The 21,902-nt window shown below is 42.6% G+C and overlaps 1 protein-coding gene across 2 annotated transcripts in view; it reads left to right on the plus strand.

Annotated features, from left to right (window-relative positions):
* The first annotated feature begins 1,195 nt into the window (after window positions 1-1,195).
* LOC141145159 (chloride channel protein C-like) overlaps window positions 1,196-21,902 on the plus strand; it is a 225,666-nt gene continuing 204,959 nt past the window's right edge. For both annotated transcript variants that reach the window (XM_073631572.1, XM_073631571.1), the window contains exon 1: window positions 1,196-1,358. In XM_073631572.1, coding sequence (XP_073487673.1) covers window positions 1,349-1,358 — 10 coding nt within the window. In that variant the 5' untranslated portion in view covers window positions 1,196-1,348. The remainder of the gene's footprint in view (window positions 1,359-21,902) is intronic.

The raw sequence follows: 21,902 nt of genomic DNA on the forward strand, positions 1-21,902 counted from the left end.
GTCCGATGGATGAAAACCGACGCTAGGGCAACTATTGGCTACTGGCTATGAACGTCCTTATTTTAGTCCGGTCGTACGTCATCACATACGAATCCGTCGGACTTTGGTGTGATCGTGTGTAGGCAAGTCAGTTCGTTTGAAAGTCCGTCAAAAGGCCGTCGGAAATACTGTCGGACTTTTGTTGCTAAACAGTCCACCCGTGTGTACAGGGCATTAGGTGTCCAATTTGTCCGCTGCAATATCGCAGTCCCACTATAAGTCGCTGATTGCTGCCATTACTAGTAAAAAAATAATAAATAAATATAAATAAATAAAAATGTCCCATAGTTTGTCGACGCTATAACTTTTCAATATACGCTTATTGGGATTTTTTTAAACAAAAATATGTAGGAGAATACATATTGGCCTAAATTGATTAAGAAATTTGATTTTTTACATTTTTTTTATTGAGAATGTTTTCTAGCACAAAGTAAGAAATATTGTTTTTTTTTTTGTTCACAATTGTCGCTCTTTTATTGTTTATAGTGCAAAAAATAAAAACCGCAGAGGTGATCAAATACCACCAAAAGAAAGCTCTATTTGTGTGGAAAAAAACCATAACAAATGGATTTCGGTACTGTGTTGCATGACCGCACAATTGTCAGTTAAAGTAATGCGAAAAATGGCTTGGTCATGAAGGCGGGGGGGGGGGGGTTAAATCTTCTGGAGGTCAAGTGTTTAATATAATGGGGCCCTGCATATTTTGTTATCACTGCTTTTAACCTATGAAAAAAAAACTTTTAATATAGTATAATAAATACTTTTTTTTTATCACCAGGAACCTTTTGGCATATTTACAGGACATATAGTTCAATATCAAACGTTGACGCCATTGCATAGAACCTTTAAGAAATGATCCCCTATGTGTGTCTATATCACAGTGAGGACTTTGATTTTTTGAATGGTCCACTAGTTCTATCTAACCCACTTTAAACTAAAGTATGGTCACAGTTCAGTCACTGCTGATTTCTACGATTTGTATAAATGATATAACACCCAACAAAATATTTGATTTCTTCTAACGTACTGTATGCATCTATTTTACCCTACTACAAAATAATAGAGATGGAAAGCACCAATCGGACAGAATAGGGTGTGGGAAGCTAGAGAGACTAGACCGGCAAGAATTATTACATTGCTGTACTGTTATTACTTTAAACAGGATGAAATGAAACTTAGTTATTTTTCACCCCAGTAAAGCTGTTGATGGATCAACAGAAGGAGCTCAGGAAAATGTCATGCTGACTCTGGACTAAGTTCTAAAAGGAAATATAGCACAAGAAGCAAACTGCACTTTACCGTATGCACCATGATTTCAGGTAACCCTATTATTACAATATAGAGCGTAAAACAGTAATTATGCCATAATAGCTTTTGGAAGATATGCTATGAATATTATTTGTGCCTGGATTTGAATATAGAAGTGTGCACTGTTACCAGCAACATTTCCTCGGTATTGTTGTCTAGGTTGTTGGGGTAGAAAAGGTCATAGGTATGCTTACTGGGTTTGTAATTATTGGATTTATATAGTTGTGTTTGCCGTTTAAAGTAGAAAGCCTTTTGTACAACTCAGTAAAATTTGAATTGCATTTGCTTTACTTCATGATAACGTTCTCTGAAAATTGTTACATTTAGGTTTCATGTACACTGTTGCTGGTAAACGGATGTTTAGGAGCAGGTGGGTGTTTTTTTCAGCTGCCCCTGAACTCTCCTCCATTATCTTATCAGTACATGTACACAGGGTTGTTTATAGTCTTTATTAGGGAGTTGAGTTTAGAAGCATTTTTTGGAAATTAAAAAAATGCGTTCAGGACGCATGTTCAGAGGCACTTGAAACGCCAAACGCCTGTAACAGCTTGTAAACACGGTAACTCGCGTTTAGCCGCGTTAAGTTTACAGGCGTTTTTAATTTTTGACTATTTGAAAAAAAAAACGCTTCTGAACGCAAACGTGGCATGTAAATGTGGCAAAACGGACATTTTTAAATGTCGGTTACTATCTGTCAAGTTAAATCTTTCAGGAGAAATTGTAAAACGTCCCTACCGTGTACATTAAGCCTTACAAACATAAATATCACTTAGGTGTGGAATTGGTATTTGTTCATGTCTATTTAGCTATTAAGAGCCTATGTTTCTCATATCATATTTGTACCTCAAAGGGCTCAATTTTTCTGTTCTCCTTAAAGCAGTATTAAACTCACAAACAAAAATGTAATATATTGCAGCTTGCCAATGCTTAGATGTGGTGGCTACCTTGGTTTTCTGTTTTTAGATTTTTTCTCTTTATTTTCACCTGGTGATGCAGCCAGTAACATGTTTCTTGCCTTAGGGTGGCTCCTATATCTATGGAGGAGAAAAAAAAGCCACCCTTGGACATCAGCATTGTAGTAAATTTAGATGAACTTTACATAAATGACCAACAAACTAAAGCCTAAAGCCTGGACTAATCGAGGGTTGGTTGGTTGGTTGCTGGTTTTCCAGCATGCACATCCGACAGAAGCCGGCCGAATGTCGGACATTTTTTTTGAACTGGCAAATATCTCCCGATATTCAGCCTGTGTGTACCCAGCTTCAAGCAGGCCACACACTGATCAAAATTCAGCCAGTCCAGCTGGGATCCAGCAGCACCTTATTTGTGTGGATGGATTAATCTGTTAGTTTTTTTTATTCATCCCACTGGCTTAAAGAAAAGAAAAGAAAACATGTATGGCCAGCTTAAAGCCTGTATAAGTGTAGTCAAAATGAAAAACACAAAAATCAGCAGAAGGAACATGACTTACTATTAAAAATTGATTCGACGAGTAGAAACCCACCCTGTCAGCTAGTTATTTATCACTAGTATGCTGCCATGTTGGTGTCAGGAAAATGTAAAATTTGTATCAAATACTTACCGTAATTTTCCTTTCTTGATGCCAATCCATGACAGCATACGGACCCACCCTTGTACATTTCGGTATGTAGCTAATTACAAAGAATGGCGTGGGGCCTAACTAGGCCTTTAATTTATGCTGTTAACTGGTCCTGAGGGAGTGGAAGAGAGGCGGAGCCTGTCACTAGTATGCTGCCATGGATTGGCGTCAGGAAAGAAAAATTACAGTAAGTATTTGATACAATTTTCCGTTACGAATAAAGTACAAGCTATGATTGGAGGATGGGTAGATAATTGAAAGGTCCACCCCCTCCATTCATAGATTGTGTTTCATTCATAGAAGCTGTAGTACTGGCTGCTATGAATGGAGGAGCTGGACAGAAAGAGCAAGCAGTTTTGGGCACTCTTGACGAGTGCAAATGACAGCTTTCTCAATTCTATTAACCCATGCTAACCCAGAAGATTACAGCAACTGGGGTTGAGGGGGACTGATGGCGGAAGAGTTAAAGAAAACCAGCAGCCAGAAGCACAAGGGATACAGCACATTAACCACCTCAATACAGGGCACTTACACCCCCTTCCTGCCCCAGCCATTTTTAAGCTTTCATTGCTGTCACACTTTGAATGACAATTGCGCCGTCATACTACACTGTAACCATGTGAAATTGTTATCATTTTCTTCATACAAATAGAGCTTTATTTTGGTGGTATTTAATCACTGCTGGGTTTTTCCTAAAGAAAAATTTTGAAAAAAAAAAAGTTTTTCTTAGTTTCTGTCAGTAAATTTTGTAAATAAGTAATTTTTCTCCTTCACTGATGGGCACTGATGAGATGGCACTTATGGGCACTAATGAGGCAGCACATATGAGCACTGATTAGGTGGAACTAATGAGCACTGATAGGCGGCACTGATGGGTGGCGCTGGTGATCACAGGGCACAGATAGGCGGAACTGGTGGGCACAGATAAGGGGCACTGGTGGGCGGCACTGATGGGCATTGATGGGTGGCATTGATGGGCAGCATTGATGGGCAGCACTGATAGCCAGCACTGACTGGCATCACTAATGGCCACTGATTGCTGGCACTTGTGGTTACAGATTGGTGGAAATTGTGGGCACTGGTTGGCACTGATTTCTGGCAGTGGTGGGCAATCATTGCTGGCACTCGTGGACACTTAATTGTAATTAGGGCACTGATCATCAGTGCCCTAATTATATACCTAGCTGTCGCCTGTGAGGAGATGCCGCTGATCGGCTCTCCTCTCCTTACACTCTGTCAGTGTGAGGCAAGGAGCACCGAACACATGGTTAAAGAGCCGCGGCCGTGGGTCCTTACACAGATCGAGCTTGCGCCGTGTCCTAGCAAAATGGTGCGGCTGCGATCGCCGTGCTGCGCGCCCCCGGGGGTGCGAGAGCAGTCGTTCTTGGAGGCCATCATATGATGTCCACCCAGAACGAGAGCCGCACCGCCCAGCCGCCATTTGGCAGTGGCCAGGTGGCAAGTGGTTAATTAGAATGGGAGAGAAGATGGAACAGTCCTTCCTCTGCAGTCCACTAATGGCAAGACAGCCAGATCTACTCCGTAGTGCTTAAAATGGTATCCTGGGGCGACCATGATAATTCCCTGCAGATGGATTCTATGGACATCTTTGAATGGGCAGCCCCTGAGACCAAAACCGCTCTGGGAGAGTATGTAGCCACTGCTGAAGGAGGTTCACGACCCCCTCGCCCTATATACACGACCAAGCCTACTAGAGTCCAGGAGGTAGCCTCTTTTCCCTGATGAATTCCAGCTGGAAAGATAAAAGGCTTATTACTTGATCTGAAAAGGACAATTGTGGATAGGAACTCCTTTCATGTTCTGGACACGTCCAATTTGTGTGACCCACCTGAGTGATCCTCTGGGAAGTTAGGCAATGCCCAGATTACTGTTAGATGGAGGGCTGTCGCTAACCTTGATACAAAATGACACAAGTCTTACTCCTTCTGGAAAGAAAACAGTATCTGTTTCTGAAGCTCTCCGAGCTTGAATCTAAGACATCCTTCTGCTTGAAGATCTTGCAATAGATACTGCCTAGTAGGTAATGTCACAAACTGAACACTGTTCTGTTGCAGTAAATGGTCGAACTCCATGAAATCCAGCAACACCGATAGATTCCACTGGGAAAGATCCTCTTTTGTGGTGGTCGAAACCTCCTGACTGTCTTCAAAATTTGTGCAAATGAAAGGATTTCCAGCACATTTAAGCCTTGTTATTGCCAACCTTGTCGACACTTGCAATCTCAAGGAATATAGGCTAAGGCTCATGTCTAATCTGGTCTACAAGAAGTCCAGAACAAGTGTCACCTGAGGTGCAGTAGTATCAATATCTCGCCCTGCTGGTGATAAAGGAGGCGAAAGGTGCTAAAGAAGCTGCTTGGATTTCTAGGATATTTAAGACTTTCCCGCTTGGCTGGGAATCTTCCATTGGACATTGGACTGAAGCAACGGTTTCCCGCGGTGTGCCTTTCAGGCTATCTTTGCCAAGATTAATAGTAATTGTGATACAGTCTAATGGTTCTAAAAGGGCGACTTCATCAGATTCTCCCTCTTCAGCCACCACCGTATACGCCTATGCATACTGAGTGAAAGTTGATAACTGTGCCAGACTCTGATCCTCTATTGTGCTAAGAATTCCAACTGTCAAAGTCAGAGCACCCAAGAGATTCTTGGTATGACAATATTGTGCTCCAAAGATTGGGGCACTGAGAAATGGTCAAACAAGTGGAGATTACTGTCTTCAGCATTCCTTCTTTGACTGCCACCGTTTTCTCTGGTGGAAGCCAAACAGAGGAGTTGGAAGAGTACCTCCCGGCATACCAACTATTAAGTTAGAGAGAGTTAATAAACCAGCCATATCCCCGCAGAGTGTTTATGAGGATCTCTTGGTGCGTAAGCAATTGTTTCAGACCTCTGGATAGAAGAATAATGTTGTCCAGGTAGCGGTGCACCCGGAGAACTTGTTCTCTGAGTGGAGCTATAACTGCACTGAGAACCCTTATGAACAGTCTCAGAGACCTGCATAGGCCAAAAGGCAGACTGTTAAACTGGAAATGCATCTAGCCGATCGCAAGCTTACCAATTAAGAGAGAGAAAGAAATATTTTGGGATGTTTAGATATGTGAGATGTTTAGCATTTTAACATCTGTCTGCGCTGGTTTAATGGACTCCATTTTGATGATCTCTAAGGGGATAAAAAAAGTTTCATTTTCTCAGATCTACAATCGGACGCTAGCCACCATCCCTTGCAAACTACATACAGGGTTGAATTGAAGCCTGTATATTCTTTTTGTGAATGGAATCAGGACGAAACCCCCCTAGGTCTGATTTGTATGTATTATAGAAGCCCATCTACCTAGAAGAATGGAACCTGCTGAGAGGAGGAACATTCCCTATCCCTTTGCTTCCAACTCACTCCCCAGAGTAGCGGAACTAAGTGGGTAAACGCCACCTGCCGAGGTGCCAGGATGCTCTTCTAGTGACAGGCAACTAGGAGGGGTCTGCCTGGCCTAGATGATTGACATAAATACAGTAAAAATCTCACGCCACCCTCTTCAATAACAATGATCCCATAAAATAATAAAAAAAACAAATTTCTTCCTCAGTTTAGGCCAATATGTATTCTTCTACATATTTTTGTTATAAAAATCTCAAAAAAGCATATATTGTTTAGTTTGCACAAAAGTTATTGCGTCTTCAAAATAGATAGATTTATGGCATTTTTATTATTCTTTTTTTTTTACTAGTAATGGTGGTGATCAGCGATTTTAAGCAGGGCTGCAACATTGCGGCGGACAGATTGTACACTTTTGACACTTTTTTGGGACCACTGACATTTATACAGTGATCAGAGCTAAAAATAGCCATTGATTACTGTATAAATGTCATTGGCAGGGAAGGGGTTAACACTAGGGGGCGATCAAGGGGTTAAATTTGTGTCCTAGGGAGTGTTTCTAACTGTGGAGGGAGTGTTCCTAATCAGTAGGAACAACAGATCTGTCTCCTCTCTCCTGACAGAACTGAGATCTGTCTGTTTACATTGACAGATCTCCGTTCTGTCTCTTTCAGGAGCAATCGCGGTTGCCCGGCGGATATCACGGACACACGCCCCATAGAACTCTTAAAGAGGCCAACCTACCATGACGGCGATTCACGCAGGGGAGCCAACCTGTTGCAGTATAACTGTGGCGGCTGGTCCTTAAGCGGTTAAAGTGGATGTAAACCCGATTCATGAAATTTGAGCTGGGCACATATATCTGCAGTGTTTTCTTATCTCTCTTCAAAGCCCTGTGTCTCTAGCTTTGTCCTGCCGCATTCTTCTGTTATCAGCCTAATAACTTTTGACAAGCTGTCCGAGATGGGAGTCTGAACTGTGTGTCGGGGGAGGTTGCTATAAATAGATTAGCAGACTGCTAAACTATACACAAGCAACCTCTGCATGTGTGGGGAGGGGGGTGTATGCCTTTCTCCAATCAGCTGTCTCACAGTGTCTTACAGTGTATAGCAGGGGTGTGCAAACTACGGCCCTCCAGCTGTTGCGGAACTACACTTCCCATGAGGCATTGTAAAACTCTGACATTCACAGACATTACTAGGCATGATGGGAGTTGTAGTTCCTTAACAACTGGAGGGCCATAGTTTGGACACCACTGGTGTATAGCAATGATCCCTCCTACAGGGGAACCAGGAAGTGAAAATTCTAATAGGACAAGCACTTTCTAAACAGTATATCAAGGTGAAGACAGAAGATATACATGTAAAACTTATGTTGGGAGATTTGTTTCATCTCTGTGTATCATCTGAGGCTGTTTACTTCACTGGGTGTATGGAGGGTTTACATCCACTTTAATGTGGAGCGCCACCCAAAAGGGGAAGTTCCGCTTTAAGTCCTCCTCCCCTTGTTCTGACACACACAGCGGGGGCCCAGCGGTGGGTACCGCGGACTCGATGTCTGCTGGCACCCGCTGATAATCCAGCAGAGGCGCAGAACGGTGGTCTGCCTATGTAACCAAGGCAGATCGCCATTCTGATAGGAGGGAAGGCATGGATACTGTGTCTTTGCAAAGCAGGGACCTGGATCCATGTCTTCCCCTAGTAAAAGCACCTCCCACACTGTAATAAAACACAGGGTAATCACACAGTGATGACCGATATTTAACCCCTTTCCAGCCAGTGTCATTAGTACAGTAACATTGCATATTTTAAGCACTGATCACTGTATTAGTGTAATTGGTTCCCAAAAATGTCAAAAGTGTCATTTAGTGTCTGAATGTCCGCTACAATATCGCAGTCCCACTATAAGTCACTGATCGCCGCCATTACTAGTAAAAAAAAATTAAAATATCCCATAGTTTGTAGACGCTATAACTTTTGCGCAAACCAATCAATATACACTTATTGGGAATTTTTTAACCAAAAATATGTAGAAGGATTCATATTGGCCTAACTTTATGAAGAAAGTATATATTTAAAAAAAAAATATTGGATATGTTTTATAGCAGAAAGTAAAAAAATATAGTTTTTTTTTTCAAAATTGTTGGTCTTTTTTTGTTTATAGCACAGAGATGATCAAATACCACCAAAAAAACCCTCTATTTGTGGGAAAAAAAGGACATAAATTTTATTTGGATACAGCGTCACATGACAGCGCAATTGTCAGTTGAAGTAACGCAATACCGTTTGGCAAAAAGTGGCCTGGTCATGAAGGGGGGTAAATCTTCTGGGGGTCAAGTGGTTAAACAAGAGGGAGTACGGTATCTACAATACAATTATACCTCCAATATCAGAAATCAATCATTATCCCAATCTTTTCCTAAGTCCATCTCTTTGTAACCCTTCTCCAAACACATTCAGTCCACAAAGCAACTCTAGAAATATAAATATCACTCTTATAAATAATAAGAAAACAGCTTGTAAAAAAATATGAAAATGAAGGAACACTGTAATCATTTACATGTTTCAAATAATATAAAAGAATATGTAAAAAGGAAATAAAGGCTGCAAAAATTCAAAATTAATGACAGATTGCAAACGATAGTAGGACAAACACCAAAAAATTCTTCAAATATATTCATAATAAGAAGGTCAGGTCTGATCATGTAGGCCCTTTACAAAATAATCTGGAGTGGGTGACTGGGGACAAAGAGAAGGCACATTTAAAGTGGAGGTCTACCACAAAAAAAAATGCACCAAAAAATACCTTAAAAATTGGAGGTTAAAAAAAGAAATAAATAAAAAATTTTAACTCACCTGAAATGGCTGTTGCTAGGCAGTCTTCCTAATCTGCCTCTTCCTACGCCACGGTGATGTTCTGTCTTCTCGTCCTCATGTTGTCTTCTGGGGAATGGGGTGCGGTGTGTTATGGGAAATGTGTGTGTCCCACAACACATCGCGTCCCATTCACAAAGCGCTGTGCGACTCGCGCATGCGCAGTAGGAAACGGGCAGTGAAGCCATAAGCCATGTTTCCCTTAGTTAGGATGGCGGTGCCGGGACCCAAGAGCCGAAGTACGGGTCGGCCTCAGGCGGCCGACATCGCGGGCACCCAGGACAGGTAAATGTGCTTATTTAAGGTCAGCAGCTACATTGTTTGTAGCTGCTGACTTTTAATTTTTTTTTTCCCGGCCGGAACCCCGCTTTAATAAATACTTTCTTCAGCTCTGTGTATAAAAAGAATGGGGGAGCTCATGTCCATAATGGGGATGGTATAGTGACACAGCCCCAAATGATCCACAAAGGCTCAAAATTTTTTTTAGGGACTCTTTAATGACTGGAATAGTATAATAAAGGAATGAAGAGAAATCGCCTTGATTCCCAAAGAACTCCCACCACATCCCATGGAGAAACATTGTGGAGAAAGAATGCCCTTGGGGGGATTGTTCAGGTGGGAGCATGAGTGAGGGATGGAAACAGAAGTATACGTAAAAAACAATTACCCGTATTTATCGGCGTATAACACGCGGCGGCATATAACACGCACCCTAAGTTTAGGAGGGAATTTTAAGGTAAAAAGCTTTTAGGAGGGAAGTTTAAGGAAAAAACTTAAATTTAAATACCCATCAATGCAGCCTTATCAGTGTCCATCTGCAGCCTTGTCCAGTGTCATTTGCAGCCTTGTCGGTGCAGCCTTGTCGGTGCAGCCTTGTCAGTGCAGTCTTGTCAGTGCAGCCTTGTCAGTGTAGCCTTGTCAGTGTAGCCTTGTCAGTGTAGCCTTTTCATTGCAGTCTTCCAGTTTAAAAATGGCACCACCAAGATACAGAGCCGGATGTCCTGTGTATCTTGGCGGCTCTCCGGTCCTCTCGGCGACTCTCGGGTCCTCTCGGCGGCTCTCGGGTCCTCTTGCAGTCCCGAGCGGAGCCGAGAGTAGCCAAGTGTACTCGGCTCGGCTCACAGTCACGCCCAGTCCCTGTGTTATGTCCATCATAGGGCGGGACTGGGCAAGACTGTGAGTGGAGCCGAGCCAAGTACACTCGGCTATGTGTATCTTGGCGGCTCGATCCTCCGCTCACAATCAGCGGGGGATTGGCGGGGGATCGACGTATAACATGCACCCATGATTTTCCCCTGATTCTAAGGGGAAAAAAGTGCGTGTTATACGCCGATAAATATGGTAATTTTATTACAAAATGACATTAACAAATTTCATTATAAATATTCCTAAAACCATTGAATAGGATGTAGATACATATACAGTTGCTTGATTATTGGATCACAGGTAGACACCAGATGAGGGGTCATGCAGGTAATATGATCATAAAAATCCTAACATGATCTACATCCTATTCAATGGTTTTAGGAATATTTATAATGTAATTTGTTAATGTCATTTTGTAATAAAATTAATTGTTTTTTACGTATACTTCTGTTTCCATCCCTTACTCATACTCCCACCCGTACAATCCCCCCAAGGGCATTCTTTCTCCACATAATGACTGGAATAGTACCATTGGATGTGCGTAAGGCAATTGTGGTGCCTATATTTAAAAAGGAATCAAAGTTGTTACTGAAATGGAAATTTTGGCTGCACACAGAGCACACAGCCCAATCTCCTGTTTCTAATAATAATAACAATTTCGTCTAATGATATAAATGCATCTCACCTTCTGATCGTATGCCATCCTCTGGTGTAGCCCTCCTCTGGTGTGTGCCCCTTCCCCACAAACAGACACAACACATCCTTACGTTCTCAGCTCCAGCATCACACTGCCCACAAGCCCCCCCCCCCCCACCAAGCAGTCTCCTGGCTCTTTATTAGCATAACAGGAAGTCCCAAAAGTCGAGGGTTGGGCTTCCAACAGCCAAACACCTTTTACAAAGCTTGTGACCTCACAGGAAATGAACACAGGATGTGAATGACCATATAAGAATTTAACAACCCAACAAAATACATACAACCAAATGACGATGAGTAGAGTTCCTCGTGGATGGGAGATTATCTGCAGGTGTACGTCATGGCACCCCAACTATGTTGATCAGGCATACCGGGGCGACAAGGGCAAACAACTGCTAAACCGATTTGCAGAGCAAACACATGTACATTGGTAAATTGTCACTGACATTCCTCAAAACCGATAATAACTAAACCCTCTGTAATGCCCCGTACACACGGTCGGATTTTCCGACGGAAAATATGTGATGGAACCTTGTTGTCGGAAATTCCGACCGTGTGTAGGCTCCATCACACATTTTCCATCGGATTTTCTGACACACAAAGTTTGAAAGCAGGCTATAAAATTTTCCGACAACAAAATCCATTGTCGGAATTTCCGATCGTGTGTACACAAATCCGACGCACAAAGTGCCACGCATGCTCAGAATAAATAAAGAGATGAAAGCTATTGCCTACTGCCCCGTTTAGAGTCCCGACATACGTGTTTTACGTCACCGCGTTCAGAACGATCGGATTTTCCGACAACTTTGTGTGACCGTGTGTATGCAAGACAAGTTTGAGCCAACATCCGTCGGAAAAAATCCTAGGATTTTGTTGTCGGAATGTCCGATCAATGTCCGACCGTGTGTACGGGGCATAAGTCTTACTTTCACGTTTTTTACTTAAAATACAACAGCCGCAACACGCAAGAGGGCTGTCGCGGTAGGTTCAAACATGTTACTACATACAAACAATGAAAAGAGACAAACATTTAAAAAAAAGGTGGGGGAGATATTTCATAGTTCCCAAAAACGAAAATGAAAAAAAAATAAAAATAACCAGATGGAATGCTGCCTTCACTCTTTTAGCGATAGAAAAAGTATACAATTTGAAAGGCACGAGAGCATTTCGAAATCTTTGCATGGACCAGCCACACAAATTTCAAATACAGGCCTGTGTATTTTTAATCACATAAACGTGTATTACGCATCCATCAACTCACTCAACATTACAGATTTCTGAAGCTGCAATCGTCCAGAGGGATACCCAAAATAGTATCCTTGGACCACCTATGTCAATCTTTCTGTGATTTAATGGCCTTTTCCCCAGAACTAGACTCCATGCTCTTGTGCATCCGTTTGACTGTGGGAAGCCTCGCATTTCTTCCCTTGCACGGACTGCCATTACCCATGGCGATTCAAATCGGCTTATCGTCTTACCCCTGCGTCCAGGGAAACCCTTGCACCCATTTCGGAGACCACCGCCCGGTGTCTTCTTACACGGTGGATTGACGGACTACAACCACTATTAGTCACTCAACTAGAAACACTAAAACGAGGCATCAACTCTATGGCTTGTTGTCCCAACACTTTTGGCACAGAACTACAGAGTACCACTCTTTTAACAACCAACTATTAACTATGCCAAATGATTCGCCAACAACCACAGATCACCCCCCGAGTTATGTCTCTACCCCTCACAGTGTATGCATACATAAGTGCATTGCGCTGTACGACCGTACACTGCGTCGCCAGACGAATCTATACAGAGCACTTTTGCCTGCTTCTTTTACAAAACACTGCAGCTTCTCTCTGTACCTTGATATTACAACAATAACTTGGATGCCTCCTGTTTGCTCTCTACCCAAAACTGTATTACAGTATAAAACTAAAAAGACAGCTGGGAGATATTTAAAACACTTTCAAACGCCAGTATTTTCCCATTGTCCTTCCAATCACAAATCTCATTTGCTTGTTGTATGATACCCCAAGCTCCCCCCCCAACTTCCTGTGGATACTTAAAATGCTGAAAAGAGCTTCCTGTTGCATGCCCAGCTCTAAATCCCCTCAAACTGGTTTATTTACATATCAATGTACAGGAAAGGGGAGGGGAGGGTAAGCCTAGTTTCATATATTGCAGGCTATACAATACAACCCTCAGCTAAAGACACAAAAACGCAAAACAAATAAAAATTAAACACACACCGCTAAAAGTAAAAGAAACTCACAGTTAAAGCTAGTCTTGTTATCCATTGAAATTCAGTGCAAAGTAGAGATTTCACTCAAAAACAGTATTCAATACAGAAAACGCAATAGCTTCCTTGAAAAGTATGTAAACAGTACAAAAAATCAATTCATTTAAAAAGGGAAACAAAATGGTGCCTAGAAGCCAGGTTGTAGCTTATAGCACATGGCCTTTCACACACAAGGAGTCTAGAAACAAGATGGCAGCTTATACCACATGGCTTTGTACACACAAAGGAATACAAAATGGAGCAGCTTCCCCTGTAGGAAGGCCCACGGGTCTTCAAAATGGCCGCCGATCCAAATGGTGACTCCAACAAAAGCCAGACCACAACAAAATGGCGCATTTTCCCACCAAAACTAAAAATTTCTCCCCACAAAATTACACATTTGAGATACTAAATTAACACTTAGACAAACATTTAAAAAAAAGTGTTAGAGTTACGAAAAAGCACAACTTAGGAACACATGCTATCCAATGAAACAAGCAAGCCACATAACCCACAGTTACACGGCTGAAACATACCCTCTCTTCTCAAACTCAGTTCATATCTGCTCTCACAGGAACAAGACATTGAGAAATACAGACAGTGAATGCTTGCATGTTCTTTTCATCTCAAAACAAAACCTTTCTATTGTCCACAGGGAGCAGCCAACTTTTCACCATTGTAAAATGCTTGGCCGCCCCTCCCCCCAGGCCGCATGCCCACTTGAAAATGCAGCAGCCATCTTCAACAAAGTCTGTGTCTTGAGACAATTAAACACTCTACAAAAGTCATGAAATCTACTTGTCCCATACATAAGTAATAATTACAATTCATCCATTTCTCACATGCATTACAAACTTGTTACACAGCATCAGTCTCCTTACACAAACATTCGAGATACAAATCACACGCACACACACACACACGCAGGCACACACCAGAAATACGATCAAACTTCCAGCATTATTTCAAAAGATTAAAAATTCGCTCTTTTGCAGAGCAGAGGCTCCCCAACACATCGGAAAGAGATGTCCTGGACTGGGATCCGTTCTCCCCCCTTTTCTTGCCGATGTGGAGGGGGGTTCTGTCTGCCCCATAAAGTACCTGGCCCGCCATCCTGAAATGGAAATTTGGCTGCACACAGAGCACACAGCCCAATCTCCTGTTTCTAATAATAATAACAATTTCGTCTAATGATATAAATGCATCTCACCTTCTGATCGTATGCCATCCTCTGGTGTAGCCCTCCTCTGGTGTGTGCCCCTTCCCCACAAACAGACACAACACATTCTTACATTCTCAGCTCCAGCATCACACTGCCCGCAAGCCCCCTGCCGAGCAGTCTCCTGGCTCTTTATTAGCATAACAGGAAGTCCCAAAAGTCGAGGGTTGGGCTTCCAACAGCCAAACACCTTTTACAAAGCTTGTGACCTCACATGAAATGAACACAGGATGTGAAAGACCATATAAGGATTTAACAACACAACAAAATACATACAACCAAATGACGATGACTAGAGTTCCTCGTGGATGGGAGATTATCTGCAGGTGTACGTCATGACACCACAACTATGTTGATCAGGCATACCAGGGTGACAAGGGCAAACAACCGCTAAAACGATAATGTCTTTGCAGAGCGAACACACCCCCACCAGATGATCGTTCTGTGCATTGCATAGGGGCCCCTTGCTGGCGGACATGTCCTCTCTCCGCAAACACCTCTCTCCAAACACCAGGAAGTTTTCCACTACTTAACAGGTCTCAACCAGCATCAGTCTGCCCCAGTCAGCTCTTTAGAGCGGGCTGCGAGAGAACAGACACTGGGAGACTCTTATGACAATACATTAATCATACAATTTTCCACAACATTACCAAGTAACTATAGACCTGTTAGTTTAACTTATATAGTTAGGAAGACACTGGAAAGTTTAATAAAAGACCACATAGACGAGTTCTTGCTGGAAAAAATATTTGAAGCAACAGACAGCATGGATTCATGAAAGACAGAAGTTGTCAAACAAACCTTATTTCTTGTTATGAGGCGGTAAGTACAGAGGGGTGACTGTGGATGTGGTATACTTGGATTTTGCAAAAACTTTTGACACAGTTCCCCACACACAACTAATGTGTAAGGTAAAGTCTACAGGCTTGGAAAGATCAATTTGTAAATGGATAGAAAACTGGCTAAAAGCCCGATTTCAGAGAGTAGTGGTTAATGATTTATACTCTGAATGGTCTAAGGTTATCAGTGGTGTACCCCAAGGTTCAGTGTTGGGACCCTTACTTTTTAATATGTTTATAAATGATATAGGGTCTGGGATTAAAAGTAAAATTTCAGTGTTTGCAGATGACACCAAGCTATGTAGTTGAATAACGTCCTTAGAGGATGTCTCTAACTTACAAGCCGACTTCAACGCTCTGTTTAATTAGGCAACTTTGTGGCAAATGAGGTTTAATGTTGATAAATGTAAAGTTATGCATTTGGGGGCTAAGAATATGCATGCATCATACATACTAGGGGGGAGTACAACTGGGGGGATCAATGGTGAAGAAAGATTTGAGTGTTTTGGTATATCATAAGCCTAATAAAAGCATGCAATGCCAAACTGTGGTTTCCAAAGCGAGCTGAATTGTTAAGGCTAGAACTGTATATGGCTTTGTTACAGGCCACTCAGTGTTAATGGGGAGGTGGAGACTCAGCTCCTTACACAGATAGAAAAGGGTTGCAAGGGCTGGGACAGTGATAATAATGCAGAAATTAAATATCCTTAAATTGTCTGGAGTAATGGCACTGCTGGAACAGTTAAAGGTCAGAAATGTATGGCTCAAAGTGATCCATTTTCTGCACGATGATATGGGCACCCCAGTTACTCTTGACCCCAAGCTCTGTTTCCTAGGCTTATTACCTGATTTGGAAATTGATAAGTATTCTGCTGTTTTTGTGAGGGGAAACACTATATAGCTAGGAAAACAATTGCCAGAACATGGATGCAACCATTACCCCCAACCCTACCAGCATGGATAAGGGAAATCAATAGAGTCCTTTCCTATAAAAAGCTAATCTACGATCACCGAGGTTGTCCCCTCAAGTACTCTAAAGTTTGGGATAGATGGCTTTCTCATTCTGATACATGCAATGGTTAACATATACCTTATATGCTCGCTAAATTAATTCCAACCAAGATAGTACCTATAACAAATTCATCATTTTGCTGTACTTTTCAGTAGAGAATGGTTCAACCTGAGCATAAGTTCAGGACGAACTTTGGTTGTTCGGATGTTCCGCGAACAACGAACAATATGTGGTGTTCAGGGCAAATTTGAAAGCTGCCGGTACACCGTTAAAGTCTATGGGACACTAACATGAAAAATCAAAAGTGCTCATTTTAAAGGCTTCTTTGCAAGTTATTGTCATAAAAAGTGTTTGGGGACCTGGGTCCTGCCCCAGGGGACATGTATCAATGCAAATTTTTTTTTTAACTAGTTGCCGACGGCCGCACGACTATATACGTCCTCAGAGCGGCACGGGCAGGCAAAAGGACTTACAGGTACGTCCTTGCCTGCCCGCGGGTGGGGGGTCCGATCGGACCCCCCCCGCTGCCTGCGGCGGTCGGCAAATCCTCCCCGGCGATCGGTGGTGAGGGGGAGGCCATCCATTCGTGGGCCCCCCCCTCGCGATCGCTCCTGGCCAATCAAATAATTTCCCTGCCTCTGTATTGTACACAGAGGCAGAGGAAATGATGTCATCTCTCCTCGGCTCGGCATTTCCCGGTCCGGCGCCGAGGAGAGAAGACTGTAATGTGAGTGCACAACACACACACACACAGTAGAACATGCCAGGCACACATTACACCCCCGATCCCCCCCCAATCACCCCACCCCCCTCCCTGTCACACTGACACCAAGCAGGTTTTTTTTTTTTTCTGATTACTGCATGGTGTCAGTTTGTGACAGTTACTGTGTTAGGACAGTTAGGGTTAGCCCCCTTTAGGTCTAGGGTACCCCCCTAACCCCCCCAATAAAGTTTTAACCCCTTGATCACCCCCCGTCGCCAGTGTCGCTAAGCGATCATTTTTCTGATCGCTGTATTAGTGTCGCTGGTGACGCTAGTTAGGGACGTAAATATTTAGGTTCGCCGTCAGCGATTTATAGCGACAGGGACCCCCATATACTATCTAATAAATGTTTTAACCCCTTGATTGCCCCCTAGTTAACCATTTCACCACTGATCACCGTATAACTGTTACGGGTGACGCTGGTTAGTTAGTTTATTTTTTATAGTGTCAGGGCACCCGCCGTTTATTACTGAATAAAGGTTTAGCCCCCTGATCGCCCGGCGGTGATATGCGTCGCCCCAGGCAGCGTCAGATTAGCGCCAGTACCGCTAACACCCACGCACTCAGCATACGCCTCCCTTAGTGGTATAGTATCTGAACGGATCAACATCTGATCCGATCAGATCTATACTAGCGTCTCCAGCAGTTTAGGGTTCCCAAAAATGCAGTGTTAGCGGGATCAGCCCAGATACCTGCTAGCACCTGCGTTTTGCCCCTCCGCCTGGCCCAGCCAAGCCCACCCAAGTGCAGTATTGATCGATCACTGTCACTTACAAAACACTAAACGCATAACTGCAGCGTTCGCAGAGTCAGGCCTGATCCCTGCGATCGCTAACCGTTTTTTTGGTAGCATTTTGGTGAACTGACAAGCACCAGCCCCAAGCAGCGTCAGGTTAGCACCAGTACCGCTAACACCCACGCACGCAGTATACGCCTCCTTTAGTGGTATAGTATCAGAACGGATCAATATCTGATCCGATCAAATCTATACTAGCGTCCCCAGCAGTTTAGGGTTCCCAAAAACGCAGTGTTAGTGGGATCAGCCCAGATACCTGCTAGCACCTGCGTTTTGCCCCTCCGCCTGGCCCAGCCCAGCCCACCCAAGTGCAGTATCGATCGATCACTGACACTTACAAAACACTAAACACATAACTGCAGCGTTCGCAGAGTCAGGCCTGATCCCTGCGATCGCTAACAGTTTTTTTGGTAGCTTTTTATTGAACTGGCAAGCACCAGCGGCCTAGTACACCCTGGTCGTAGTCAAACCAGCACTGCAGTAACACTTGGTGACGTGGCAAGTCCCATAAGTGCAGTTCAAGCTGGTGAGGTGGCAAGCACAAGTAGTGTCCCGCTGCCACCAAGAAGACAAACACAAGCCCGTCGTGCCCATAATGCCCTTCCTGCTGCATTCGCCAATCCTAATTTGGAACCCACCGCTTCTGCAGCACCCGTACTTCCCCCATTCACATCCCCAACCAAATCAGTCGGCTGCATGAGATTCATTTTCTTTATGTCCTCCCGAGTACCCCTACCCAACTAACCCCCCCAAAAAAGATGTTGTGTCTGCAGCAAGCGCGGATATAGACGTGACACGCGCTATTATTGTCCCTCCTGTCCTGACAATCCCGGTCTTTACATTGGTGAATGTTTTGAACGCTACCATTCACGAGTATTAGCGTAGGGTACAGCATTCCACAGACTAGGCACACTTTCACAGGGTCTCTCAAGATGCCATCGCATTTTGAGAGACCCGAACCTGGAACCGGTTACAGTTATAAAAGTTACAGTTACAAAAAAAGTGTAAAAAAAAAAAAAAAAAAAAAAAAACACAAACAAAAATATAAAATAAAAAAAAATAGTTGTCGTTTCATTGTTCTCTCTCTCTATTCTCTCTCTATTGTTCTGCTATTTTTTACTGTATTCTATTCTGCAATGTTTTATTGTTATTATGTTTTATCATGTTTGCTTTTCAGGTATGCAATTTTTTATACTTTACCGTTTACTGTGCTTTATTGTTAACCATTTTTTTTGTCTTCAGGTACGCCATTCACGACTTTGAGTGGTTATACCAGAATGATGCCTGCAGGTTTAGGTATCATCTTGGTATCATTCTTTTCAGCCAGCGGTCGGCTTTCATGTAAAAGCAATCCTAGCGGCTAATTAGCCTCTAGACTGCTTTTACAAGCAGTGGGAGGGAATGCCCCCCGCCGTCTTCCGTGTTTTTCTCCGGCTCTCCTGTCTCAACAAGGAATCTGAGAATGCAGCCGGTGATTCAGCCAGCTGACCATAGAGCTGATCAGAGACCAGAGTGGCTCCAAACATCTCTATGGCCTAAGAAACCGGAAGCTACGAGCATGTTATGACTTAGATTTCGCCGGATGTAAATAGCGCCATTGGGAAATTGGGGAAGCGTTTTATCACACCGATCTTGGTGTGGTCAGATGCTTTGAGGGCAGAGGAGAAATCTAGGGTCTAATAGACCCCAATTTTTTCAAAAAAGAGTACCTGTCACTACCTATTGCTATCATAGGGGATATTTACATTCCCTGAGATAACAATAAAAATGATTTAAAAAAAAAAAAAATGAAAGGAACAGTTTAAAAATAAGATAAAAAAGCAAAAAAATAATAAAGAAAAAAAAAAAAGCACCCTTGTCCCCCCTGCTCTCGCGCTAAGGCGAACGCAAGCGTCGGTCTGGCGTCAAATGTAAACAGCAATTGCACCATGCATGTGAGGTATCACCGCGAAGGTCAGATCGAGGGCAGTAATTTTAGCAGTAGGCCTCCTCTGCAAATCTAAAGTGGTAACCTGTAAAGGCTTTTAAAGGCTTTTAAAAATGTATTTATTTTGTTGCCACTGCACGTTTGTGCGCAATTTTAAAGCATGTCATGTTTGGTATCCATGTACTTGGCCTAAGATCATCTTTTTTATTTCATCAAACATTTGGGCAATATAGTGTGTTTTAGTGCATTAAAATTTAAAAAAGTGTGTTTTTTCCCCAAAAAATACGTTTGAAAAATCGCTGCGCAAATACTGTGTGAAAAAAAAATGAAACACCCACCATTTTAATCTGTAGGGCATTTGCTTTAAAAAAATATATAATGTTTGCACAAAGTTGTCACTAAATGATATATTGCTCAAACATGCCATGGGAATATGTGAAATTACATCCCAAAATACATTCTGTTCTCCTGAGTATGGGGATACCACATGTGTGGGACTTTTTGGGAGCCTAGCCGCGCACGGGACCCCGAAAACCAAGCACCGCCTTCAGGCTTTTTAAGGGCGTAAATTTTTGATTTCACTCTTCACTGCCTATCACAGTTTTGGAGGCCATGGAATGCCCAGGTGGCACAAAACCCCCCCAAATTACCCCATTTTGGAAAGTAGACACCCCAAGCTATTTTCTGAGCGGTATAGTGAGTATTTTGCAGACCTCACTTTTTGTCACAAAGTTTTGAAAATTAAAAAAAGAAAAAAAAAATGTTTTTCTTGTCTTTCTTCATTTTAAAAAACAAATGAGAGCTGCAAAATACTCACCATGTCTCTCAGCAAATAGCTTGGGGTGTCTACTTTCCAAAATGGGGTCATTTGGGGGGGATTTGTGCCACCTGGGCATTCCATGGCCTCCGAACCTGTGATAGGCAGTGAAGAGTGAAATCAAAAATTTATACCCTTAGAAATCCTGAAGGCGGTGCTTGGTTTTCGGGGCCCCGTACGCGGCTAGGCTCCTAAAAAGTCCCAAACATGTGGTATCCCCATACTCAGGAGAAGCAGCTAAATGTATTTTGGGGTGCAATTCCACATATGCCCATGGCCTGTGTGAGCAATATATCATTTAGTGACAACTTTGTGCAAAAAAAAAAAAAAAAAATTGTCACTTTCCCGCAACTTGTGTCAAAATATAAAATATTCCATGGACTCAACATGCCTCTCAGCAAATAGCTTGGGGTGTCTACTTTCCAAAATGGGGTCATTTGGGGGGTTTATGCCATCTGGGCATTTTATGGCCTTCAAAACTGTGATAGGTAGTGAGGAGTAAAATCAAAAATTTACGCCCTTAGAAATCCTGAAGGCAGTGATTGGTTTTCGGGGCCCCGTACGCGGCTAGGCTCCCAAAAAGTCCCACACATGTGGTATCCCCATACTCAGGAGAAGCAGCTAAATGTATTTTGGGGTGCAATTCCACATATGCCCATGGCCTGTGTGAGCAATATATCAATTAGTGACAACTTTTTGTAATTTTTTTTTTTTTTTGTCATTATTCAATCACTTGGGACAAAAAAAATGAATATTCAATGGGCTCAACATGCCTCTCAGCAATTTCCTTGGGGTGTCTACTTTCCAAAATGGGGTCATTTGTGGGGGTTTTGTACTGCCCTGACATTTTAGCACCTCAAGAAACGACATAGGCAGTCATAAATTAAAGGTTGTGTAAATTCCAGAAAATGTACCCTAGTTTGTAGGCGCTATAACTTTTGCGCAAACCAATAAATATATACTTATTGACATTTTTTTTACCAAAGATATGTGGCCAAATACATTTTGGCCTAAATGTATGACTAAAATTGAGTTTATTGGATTTTTTTTAGAACAAAAAGTAGAAAATATCATTTTTTTTCAAAATTTTCGGTCTTTTTCCGTGTATAGCGCAAAAAATAAAAATGGCAGAGGTGATCAAATACCATCAAAAGAAAGCTCTATTTGTGGGAAGAAAAGGACGCAAATTTCGTTTGGGTACA

The sequence above is a fragment of the Aquarana catesbeiana genome, linkage group LG05 (genome assembly GCF_042186555.1).
Source record: "Aquarana catesbeiana isolate 2022-GZ linkage group LG05, ASM4218655v1, whole genome shotgun sequence".
NCBI lineage: Eukaryota > Metazoa > Chordata > Amphibia > Anura > Ranidae > Aquarana > Aquarana catesbeiana.